This window comes from Pleurodeles waltl, chromosome 6 (assembly GCF_031143425.1).
Source record: "Pleurodeles waltl isolate 20211129_DDA chromosome 6, aPleWal1.hap1.20221129, whole genome shotgun sequence".
NCBI lineage: Eukaryota > Metazoa > Chordata > Amphibia > Caudata > Salamandridae > Pleurodeles > Pleurodeles waltl.
The window spans coordinates 1,313,660,917-1,313,672,945 of NC_090445.1; the positions used below are offsets into that span (position 1 = coordinate 1,313,660,917).

At 41.1% G+C, this 12,029-nt stretch overlaps 1 protein-coding gene across 4 annotated transcripts in view; it reads right to left on the reverse strand.

Annotated features, from left to right (window-relative positions):
* WAPL (WAPL cohesin release factor) overlaps positions 1–12,029 on the reverse strand; it is a 769,297-nt gene that overhangs the window by 585,458 nt on the left and 171,810 nt on the right. For all 4 annotated transcript variants that reach the window (XM_069240591.1, XM_069240593.1, XM_069240590.1 and 1 more), the window contains exon 6: positions 7,202–7,354. In XM_069240591.1, coding sequence (XP_069096692.1) covers positions 7,202–7,354 — 153 coding nt within the window. The remainder of the gene's footprint in view (positions 1–7,201; positions 7,355–12,029) is intronic.

Sequence of the window (12,029 nt, forward strand, 5' to 3'; positions counted from 1 at the left end):
CGACCATATTTGCCAATCGTAACGAGCAAGAATAGGTAGAGCATTAGCTACTCTTGAAGTAACCACAGACATTGTGGTGAACTTTTTCCATATGTTGTTGAGTCGCCTGCCTTCCTTATCCAGGGGTGTTGATGAATTCTTGGAGCGGCATTGCAAACCTTGAGTGATTACTGCATCTGCTTTCAGGTGACACACTAAACAGGCTGGTGCATCATCAGGGGGCTTATATTTCTTTTCTATTCTTGGCAATACCTTGGGCACTGTAGCCGGATTTTGCATGATTTTAACACCTTCTTGCCATATGTAATCAATTATCGGTATCGATCTTATTGATTTTCTTTGAGGCTCCTTAAAATAATATAGAAAGCAGTCAGTTTGTTTCACTGGCATAAGGAGATGAAATCTGTCTGCCGCTCTGTCCATCATCGGAAGAAATATGCCAATATCCTCTAGCGGAGAATCTATTGTGTGGTAAGGTGGTGGCAATGGTGTGGGTAATAGGTATTCATCCCGCTCATTATGAGACCTAGTTTCCTGAAGCAATGATGGGCACTAGTGCAATTCTTGGTGTAATAGACGGAGGAAGATGTTCAGAAGTTCGTTGAGGAGTTGGCGCATATACTTGATCTGGCACTGTTTGGCGAGGTACATCAAGGTATCATGTTTTTTTAAATCTTGCAGCAACGTTAAAGACACTTGCACTACACTTCTTGCTATTCTGGAAGATATTCGTGTGACGTATATTGCCAAGGTGTGGAAGGTCTACGAGTATAAGTAGGCACCATAATATTGGTAATCAGCTTCGTCCTCTTCTCCTAAATCTTGACATTTTACATTGAGTTGCGAAGGACTATATGCTGTTCCGAAAGGCCATAGTCATCCTCAGAATCCTATATGTCGAGAAGGTGACTAGGACGATAAGGAGAAACTTTGCTGGGAGAAGAATGCTCTGGTCTAATTGTCTTGTTATTTTGATCACTGTCAACTGTGCTGTAGATGATGCGGTCTACGACAGTTTTAAAATTGTCCGTGGAGGCAATGTAGTAGCTGGGATTCTCGTCGACGAGGTCCTTAGTGCCATCAACAGTAGGACAGTCATCGGTTGCGTCATCAACGGTGGTGTTGTCATCAGAGATTTTTTCTTTAAGGGTGTCGTCAGTAATGCTCGAGACATCACTGGGGCTGTAGTCAAGGAGACCCTAGTCAACGGGATAGGTGCTAATGCAAATGTCGACGGTGTTGTCGCCGTCATAGTCGATGATGCCACAGTAAATGCCATTGTGCTTGTTCTCGTCTTCAACATCGCCTTCATTCCTTTGATGTGAATTTCAACTGTGGCTTTGCAGTCGAAGGTTCCGAGGCTGGTTTCAAAGAAGTAACTTTTTTTCTACATGAAGGATGGGATCTACTCTGACTAGCCTCATGCCTGTTTTTCATGCTTTTTAGATGTGCCACTGGGTAGTCTTGTGATGAGACTGAGGCTTTTCTAGCTATCTCAGGGTGTTCCTCAGATAATTATTCTCTTTGATGTTTTCTTATGAGACCGTAGAAGAGTCGGAGTCCTCTGAGGACAGAGATATAGATGGCTGGGATCTTTGTAGCCATAGTAATAGTCTGCCCATGCAGTCTTTGAGGGTTTTAGATGAAAATTTGAGGCACATTTTACAGTCCTTCACTTTATCATGAGGATGAAAAAAGTCAACACAACCTTCATGAGGATCATTAACATGAAGCCTCTTTTTTTTTTTTTTTTTTACAAGTACAGCAGGATCTAAATAATCCTTTTTTACAGGTATCAGCCATCTCTGAAGTGAAGAAATAGGTGAAATACCTGAAGTATTACGAAAACTGGGGAGAGCCCAGAGAGACTCCCTCTCACACAACGTATGGTTAAAAAAAAAAAGAAAAAAAAAAGAAAAGACGGAAACAGCCTCTCTTGGAAGTGTTCTAGATGGTGCCGACACCCGACACCTTGGTCCTTTTTTAATAAAAAGACATGGCTATGTTATTAAACAGACTAATCATTGCCCGTTAGGGCCTATGGTAATGATGTGTTTTGCTAAGTTAATGTACTGTGGGACTCCTACTTCGATGGCGGGGATGATTCAAGCATGTTAATCTATGAAAGATCCAATACTGGAGAAGTACCACGTTGGTACAGATGGTTATATACCAGTGTTAGAGATGTTGAAGACTACCTTCCCTTCTTCTATCTTGATGCTGGGTAGGTGCAGACAATTTAAAAAACATTTGACTGAATAAATAGCACCAAAGGGATTTATTCTGTATGAGTTGTTTTCCTGCATCAATCTATCATCCCACAGCAAGGTTAGTATCCATTTTACTGCTTCACCTTCAGTTTTCATCCAATGCAACAGGATTAACGAAAAAACTATGCAAATAAACTATGCAAAGAAATCTTCAACGCATACCTAATAGCAAGAAATGAATGGGTTACTGAGGACAGGTCACACAGTCACCAAACTGTGGGCCTCAGGATTTCCAGTATTTGAATTGAGGAAGAGACTAGAAAGTACATTGGTGCTCCGATCAAAGTTATGCAAAACTTACTCTTGCAACTCTAGTCAAAATACAGTTTTATTGGAAGGCTATACTTTTGTCCCTTAATGAAGTAGAATGGGGCCTACAGAGACACTCTGTTGCCATGTGCACACACTATAACCATAGTCAGAGAAGTGGAATGGTTGAGTGGGTGAGCAATAGCCAGCTACTAAACCTGACATTATGTTGGTGTCAACTGTAGTCTAAGTAAAGTAGATAAAGGTGAAAACTAATCTGCTGTAAACCAAAGGTGTACAAAGAATGATGTGATAACTGAGTAGTGCTGAAAAGAAAACAGTTCATGTTCAGACAAAGCTAACTACAAAATGAAATGAGTAGAACAGCCATACGTACAAGAAAATTACTCAATCTAGGAAAGCTGTAAATGTGTAAGCACCAGAATGTTTTAATAAAGGAGCCAGGTGCTTAGTTCTCTAGGAAGACAATGCCTCAAGGCAGGATAACTTCCTGGGTGAAACTTTCAACAACTGACCAACTGGTTTATTAAGTGAATGGCACCAGCTAACACTAAATAAGGTTGCAGGAGGTGAAGTGTCAACATATACAACATTAGTGGAAAACTTGAGTGGATAACTACCCCTTGCATAACGTGTCTGAGAAGTTACTTATCATCAGTCATAGAGTATCCCCTGTTTAACACTAAGAACACTCTTTTCACTATTCACAAAAGATACATTTTAGCATCACTGCACACTTCTCAAATGAAAAGGTATTAGTTTCCGCTAGTATCTGTTTTTACAGATAAGGAAGATACTGTCATCTAGAAATTAATTTTCAACTTCTTAGATGTCAATAAGTGTCAAGTCAGTTGATAAAATTCAGTCTATTTTTTGAGATATCGTTAAGGAATAGTGTGCTGCAAACAATCTTTCAAAGTGCTGAATAAAGGTGAAGAAGTTGATACAGAATTAGGAAGGTAATGGGTCAAACGTTCTTATTAAATAATTTTAAAAAACAAAAAAAAGACAAAAGACGTTGAGGTTATCACCAGATATATCTTCATGAGGGGACTGATCCTGCAACCAATTATTAACCAATGCAATCACTCAGTGAAATGATGGATGCCTAGAACAATATGGCATGTCTCCACAGTGGGATAGTTTAGTTGTCACCGCATGCAATAAATGTGACGACATTTTAATATCTATGGTGTAAATTAGGTCATCTGTATATTGCACATTTGTGGATTTGTAGTGCTGGTGCAATAATGAAACGATTACAAACCGGCATGTTAACTCAAGTGTTGTCCTTTCTAAACTTGAAAATGTCAGTGTCATGTAAGTGAGCAGGTGTCCACCACACATTTTGCATGAAACAGTCTGTGCTACCCCGCGCAATGGAATAAAAAGTGACTTCCCTTTATAAGCAATATTTCTGGTGGCTACATAATTGTCAGACCTTATTCAGGAGTACATGAAGCAGGCAAGGGCTACTGGGTAAGAGTTGTGGGAGTTGAGGCATTTTATCACAGCTGTGCCGGGGCCAGCTCTATAACTACTTTGCAAACTGGGCAAAAAGTACAGTTCTTTTTCCACAATTCACACTCAGTAGAGGACTTTGTAGACTAGGCCTTAACCTCTCTCGAGTCCCTCCCCTTGCACTGGATTATCTCCCCCTCCTCCCTGTTACAGGTTCAGGGACTAACAGCAAGCTTTATGGGTGCAGCTCATATCTCCTCCTGATAGACTGTAGCCCTCAGTCTTCCAGGCCTAGGCCCTTTTAGTCCCTCATCAGGTTCATACTAGAAGAGCTCAGATGCGTTCGGCCTTGCCACTATAGCAAGATCTCACCAGCAGCAGGAGGGAGCCTTAAAGTGCAGAAGCAGCACAGAATCCGTGCGGGTTGTGCTCAGCCCTCCCATCAGTATCGGAATAAGAACAGGCAGGATCATCCAAGGCTGGACAAGGCAGTCATTTGTAGGGGATGCATGGCAGGAAGTCAGCCAGCCACAGAGTGAGTAACTCAAAAAATGTCTCGGAAGAAGCTAATTCTGGTCAGTGGTCCTCTTCTAGGTGTTGGCAGCAGACCATGGCTTGCTCCAGCATGCCAGTGGGTAAGTGACTCACTTTAAGCTCACTCTGGAGCTCCAGTGAGTACTTGGCCTGCCAACCACATGCCCAGAGATACGTCCTTGGGGGAGTGGGTAGCAGGCATTAACTTCTGCACACAGTCCCTTGAGGTGACAAAACTCAATCCTTCACAGACCATTTAGTCTTCAGGACTGGTCCTGACCCAACGGCACATTTAGCAGTGCCACCATCACAGAGTTCACTTCCATTACACAGTCCACTTTTGGGCACACTTTCTATAAATGCACAGCCCCAGCATTTGAGTATAAGCGAGAAGGACCTGAAAATCCTGCTGCAAGAGCAGACCCGATTTGAATGTGAGAGAAAGGGACAGCAGAGGGTCAATTGCCAAAAGACTGGTGTCCCAGATCCTCCTCGTCCAGTATGGAGCAATCTGAATCAGCTTTGCACAATCTTCCTGCATCCTGTAGAGTGCTCCGGACGGTTGAATCTGAAAACACTCACCACTAAATCATTCAGAATAGAGTGTATGTCAAAACTAAGGGCACTTCCTGTCCTTGGCTGTGATAAAGAGATCTATGGATGGAAGCCACAATCTGGAGAGAAACGCCCCCATCACTTTGTGGAGTAGCTCCCTGCGAGGAAAGGGGGTGTACTACATTATGTGATTGTGCAACCTCACTGTGTAATACATTTACCAACTTTAGGACCTTTAGGTTTCATTTGTCAAACGTTCAGCTCGACCATAGGTAGCCGTGGCTCTAAGCAGCAAGGCTTGCACAAAGGAACAAGTGGAAAACAAACTACACCAAAACAATTGAAGAAATCGATATGACACCCAAGAAATCAGACTCCAAATTATTAAAATATACTGTATTTTAATGTATTTTTAGACGCCACAAGAAAGATTCACCGGAGGGTTCCAGAGATATAGAATTTACAAGGTATCGTAAATCAAAGCATTCCACTCAACCGCAAACCGGCACTGGCATTGGGGTTCATCTTGTCGCAGGCACTGGAGTTGCACTTCAACCACAGACACCACAGGCATACTTAGTGATGGTCCATCACAGACATCTGTTTGGACTTAGCAAGGTTTGAACCCTGTCATCTTCTAAGGGGCACTGTCCCTAGCACATTGGAAAATCTTGAAAATTGTAGTGATCTGAAAGACTAAGGAAAGTCCTGGATCCTTATCCGAAGGCATAGAATGAAAAGAACTGATGTAAGCAAGTATGAGTGGTATGAGTATGTAGCTCTACTTGTCATTTCCAGAGCGGAACAAAAGTGGTTCAGAGAAGTACAATGCCACCTACCTGGCACGGAGAAGTACTACTTTCCAATTTATGATCCAATCCGATGCCTGAAGAATATTCACAGGCTGAGGAATCTGCAGTTAGAAGTACTCATCAGAAGGTCTTTTTAACTGGTGTACACTTAAAAACTTATCCAAGACTCTTGATAATTGTGGAAGACTATTCACCCTCTCAACTTCACCCCAATATGACTGAGTTTTTACTTTTTGCATCAATCCTATGGAACATCAGTTCAAAATTGATTCAACTGGTTACAATACATTAGGAACAGACTGTCCTGCTATAATTTAAAGCTTCAAGGGAATGGGCTCTAAATTTGCAAATTTTCACAAACATGTTCCATGTCTGGATATGACATCATCAACTCATGCTCATCTTTGGGCCTTGTGGGATTGTGGGTGTTGGACAGTGTGGGGTGAGAGGAGGGAGGGTTACCTTATCTACCAGACTAAAATATTAAAGGAGGTAGTCCAATGCGTAGTATACTTCAATTTAGTTTACAAGCAAGTCATCGCCAATGAAATTCCAACATAAGTAAAAAAATAAAAAAATAAAAGAAACATTTATGCTCTCTAAGATACTCTGTACATAACAGATCATCTAGAGTGTTGAATGTTTCAAACCTATCACTTCCATATTGCGCTCCTTCAGTTGAATGACTACAGAATTCTTATTAGGCAAACTCTTACACTCTAATCACTCCTATACACTAATAATCCAAAGATCTTTGAAGGTTCTCAATAAATGCATAGTTTCAACAAATTTACTTGAACTAAATGTTTTCAATAAAAAGCATGCCTTCAAACAAGTCATTCTTTGAGTGTGCACCCAAAGTTTCAAGTCTATTTCCCCTTTCCTGCTATCCAAATAATTAGCTCCTTACCTACCCTGAAACCAAACTTTAAGCAATCATTGCTATATTTCAAATGCTTTCCCCTCCTAATTATCTGCTATAGCTTGAAACCCAAAGCTGAGCATTTGTGGGATAACTCTTGGAGAGTTCATGCATTTGTACTTTCAGTTTTATTTTAACATACATATTTTTTGCAATATTTGCCAGCTTTCTGATGTAATTATGTGATACTTTTTAACCTTTAATTGTTGATCCCTATTTTTGGGTGGGAATGGCTTTTCACTAGTCATGCTATTGTTTTCGTTTTTGCTTTGTTCTATGTAAAGCATTATTTTGCTCCTGGGCCAAGACAAACATTTTTATAATAAAAATAAAAGCTATACACACAAATATGATAAAAATGGTGTCCATTAACTTACTTCTTTGTGCTCCTTCCGACACTTTAAAGCAGTGACAATGTCTTGATAGGGCTGTGTAGGTATAGTGACAGTTTTTATTACTTTGGGTGGTGGAGCAGGAGCCTTGAATACTCCATCATCTTTGGGAATCACTTCATTGGAAGATGGCCTGATCTGTTAAGCATAAAAAAGGTAAGTCGTTTTGAAGCAAAAAAGTACAAGAAATGGAGTTGGGGTTTAACATTATCTTTCTGATATCGATTCACAATGGCTGTGTAATTGTGTATGTGCAGTGTTACAACATACTCATGGGTGAAATCCCTTAAACTAAACTGAGCAAAACAAACATTCACATTTAGTAATTTAAGAAAGTAGCTACAGGTAACTGGTTTGCAATTTGAAAGAGTTCTAGGTTCACATGTTGAGCATTATTTTACCAGTGCTTGGATTTGGAACTGTATGCAAACACTGCAGTTTTCCCTCTGGGCATCGACCACATAATTATAACAACTCACTTTAACATTGGCCCTAAGCCCACAATGATCCAAAATAAATATCATTTTAGATGTTTTAATTCTATTCATTCACTAGAAAAAAACAACAGTTGAAAGGATTTTATGATTAGGTGCAAATGTCAGATAAAAAACTTTTTAAACTAACAAACCTGCTGAAATTCAATGGCAACAGCATTTGTAAGTAACTAACTCCTGCCCCCATCATGTACAGTGTAATCATCAATGATGCCATTTCAGATGTTACAGTGAATTTGTCAATGTCGTAGAACTTGTTATGAGTGATGAACTATGTGAGGTAATTAATGTATGGCGTGGGCCATCCTAAGTACTGTCCTTGTCCCCTTATTCTCACCTGGCACAAGCATCTATCTACTTTGCTCCCACTGGGTGGGAGCAAAGCTCTGATACCTGCCTGGGAGAGCCAGATGTAGAAATAAATTAGTCCCCACCCATTCTTTTCGGGGCAGGAAAATTAGTCAGTGCCCTGGGTATTAATGTCCTCAGGGCCTGAAATTCTCAAGACTAGTGTGGTGCAGGCCTCCACCCAGAAATATAAATATCGGCCCTAGGGGCCAGGGACCCTGTGAACTGCAGATGCCTAGAGGAGGGGACTGTAAGCCACATACTTCATCCCAAAACCGAAATGGTTACTTACGGAGTAGTTTTCCTTTTTTCTTTCTTTTTTTTCCTCCCGTGGGCGTCGTCAACCACTATTTGGTGGTATGTCCATCCGTTTGTGTGAAATCAGACAGTTCCCCCGATGCTCTGGTGCATAGTCACGATCTTTAGATTTTTTTTCTTTCTTTCTTTTCTGGTAGACTTTCTTCTTGTTCCTTTCTTTCCCACCAGTCTGCATCTTCTCCCATTTCCGGGAAAGTGAGTGAGTCGCATGTGAATTCCAGAAAACTTCTCAAGCTGCAAAACTACTCCTACGGGTAAATAACCATTTTGTTTTGCCACATGAACCCTTTTCTGGATTCACATGCTGTGCATTACGTTAGTAAGCCATACCCCCTCCCATGGACAGATTGGGAGGAAGTGATAGCAAACAGGTGTTGTAATACTCTTTTTCCCACCTGTGTTTCCTTGTTCATCTAGATACACACAATGTTTTGCAAAGGTGTGTGGTGATGCTCATGCTGCTGCGCAGACTGCCTCCATTGGTATGTTTGCTAGGAATCCCAGTGTTGCACCCTTTTTTTTTTATGTTGAATGGGCGTATGGGCTGTGCCATTCCTGCCATAGAATAGCAAGTCTGTATTGTTTCCACAATCAAACTGTTACTTTAGTTACTGTGGAACCCTTGGCTGATTTGGCAAATGAGACAACCAACTGATTTCCTTGACGAAACTGGTTTGTTTATTGCAAATAATACATTAAAGGCCTCCTTACATCAACGTGTGAAGGGCCCTCTCTGTGTCTTCGGTTCTTTGAAGAAAGATGGTAGATAAATAGTTTGGTTATCATCTTTGGCATAAACTGAGTTAGTCCTGAGAACCACCTTGCCCTTGTGTATTTGCAGGTATGGCTTCTGAATTGTTGTGGCCTGCAGTTTGCTTACTCTGCGCAGCAATGTGAATGCGATTAGAAACGTTTTGTGCATAGGATCAAAGGGCTTTTTCATTAACTGCGTTAGCACGGTATGTAGGTTCCACAATGGTGCTGGAGCTGATCTTCGTGGAGCAGTTCTTTTAGTCCCTTCTAGGAATCTCTTCACCACTAGGGATGAGAAGAATGCAAAATACATGAAGAGCCCCTGTTGTAAGCTACTATAGCTGCCAGGTGCACCCCCAGTGATGACTAGGTTAGCCTGGTATCTAACAGATGAGTAAGATACGTTAACACAATTTCATGTAGTAGTGTGTCTTACTTCCTTAAGGATTCAATTGTTCTAAGCAGCAGCTTAAGGTGTCTAAATAGCATTAAGGAGCCAGGCTGCTAGGCTGGCTGCTGATGGTACACCCCACCCCCGTGTTAGCTGATCCTGTTCTACTATGATTGTCATCATTTGTCACCTGGACATCTCTAGTAGGTCACGGTATCAGGTTTGTCTGGCCATTGTGGTGCTATAAGAATGAGATGCGTTCCTGGTTGTCTGCCTTTCCCCAGCACATCTGGTATGAATATTTTCTCCAGTATTTGTTACAGTTCACATTCTTAGAAGCTGCTTTCTTGTTCGCTAAGTCCGTCTGCACCGGTCTGTTGTCTTTTCCTGGCAGGAAGACTGCTTTCAGTGCGATCTTCCTTGGTATTGCCCACTGTCATATTTCTTGGTCTAGTTTGCTAGGGTGAATGATTTGTGTTCCTCCCGGTTTGTTGAGGTAAAACAGCGCTGTTGTGTTGTCTAATTTTATAAGTATAGTTTGACCTGTGATGTGTGTTTGGAATATCTTCAGGGCTAGGAAAACTTTTGATTTTGGGGCAGTTTGTGTGTTACATTGTACCCGTACCTTCAAGCTGCGTTTGTGTGCTCCCCAACTCTTGTGGGACGCGTCCGTTGTGATGGTCACCTTTGGAGTTGGTGTCTTAAATGGTCTCCCTACTGTCTAGTCCTTGAATTTTCACCATTCTGCCTCCTTTTGTATCCATGCTATGACAACCACTAGATCCTCCCGCCTCCAAGTGACTGGCGACTATTTGTTGCAGATCCATTCTTGGAAACATTGCATGTGCAGTCTTGCATGATGCTATAATGCCCATTAGTTTCATGACTGTCCTCACTGTAAGAGACTGACCCTTCTGGTTTAGGCAAATTTGGTCTGATCGCCTGTGCCCTTGTCTGGAAAGATTATGCTTGGGCTGTCCTGGAGTATAAGGTCGCTCAAAGAAACACTTCCTGTTCAGGGCGTGGTGGTGATTGTGTTTTTCTTTTTTAATAATCTTTATTGGGTCTAACATATAAGAGCAGAACAAATGATGAACATTGATCATACTCATTCATTTAACAGAAAATAACAGTACTCCCCTTCCACCCACCCCCAACCCAACCCCAGCCAACTAGCTCGTGTGGAAGCATTTCAGGTATCAGATATTGCATAGCTAATAATGTCGAGCAACATGTACTTTCAAGTTATATAGAATTACAGGTAGGCATGAGGGTGTACTATATCTGGAGTTACATCACATTCTCCTGTGAGGGAGTTGCTTTAAGGTCAGTCAGCATGGCAGCCCAGCCTCACAGATCCTCCTCCAATTTATCATCTGTTCGGACATATTTCATATGGTTCTCCTTTGCCATTCCCCACTACATGGTGTCCCTAAGTCATTCAGAATATTCAGGAGGATTGAGACTTAACCACCGTATAGCTATACATCATTTCACCAATGTTGGACCAAGACAAATTTCCTAATATTTCCTAATATGTTTCCATTCGGGTGGGGTAGGGATGAGGCCCCGTAATATTTGTTTGGGTTCCAGCGGGAGCTCTCACCCAGAGGCTCTGTTTAAATTGATGAGAACTTGCTGCCAGTACGATGATATATTTGCAAAGGTCCAGGACATATGTATAAAGTCAGCCGCTAGGTTTTGACATCGAGGACATCTGTTCGAACATGGGGGATAAATCCTGCATAGCTTGGCAGAACAGATAGGTTTGGTGGATGAAATTATAGTGTATCAATTTACAACATGCGTTGGAGCTGGCTGTGCGCACCCCTTGATGGACACGTTCGCACCCACAGGCAGTAAATAGGTCCTGGAGTAGCACCTCCCATCTAGTCTGAATCCTGAGAGGTTGTCACATGTCACCATGAATTGCTCTGGTGACATGTAGGTGGTAAGACAGCACAAACAGCGTTAAAGCTAAATGTGAAAATGTAAAAAAACATACATTCTCTTTAAGTAGCTCGCGCTAGTGCTTCCCTTACTTAATGCGCTATCAAACAAACTGGATTTTATATCGAGATTACAATTATGTTTTGGGAATTCTAGATTTATTTCCTTTATAATCAGTCTTAATAAGGGAAAAATACCATAAGTGATGGATCCATATGTGGTGAAAACCATTAAAGTTACAGGTACAAGGGTGAGAACACAACTTTCTTTGCCACAAGGCTCCTATTTAGAAAATTAAACAAAAAATATTTGCGAGGCAAGCACAGCATAGCACAAAAAAACAAAAAATACTCCACTTAAGATTAACTACACTGATTAACAAAATGGAGTTTAGGTTTTAAAAAACATTTTAAAGTGTAGATCAGCATAGAGACAAAATTATCATAAAGATGTTATAAATAAGTATGTGTTTGCAATGCCAATGATTTAATTATTTTAAAGGAGGTGAACAAAGACTAATTTATTTAAAACTTTAACACTCATAACACAACCTTTTGTC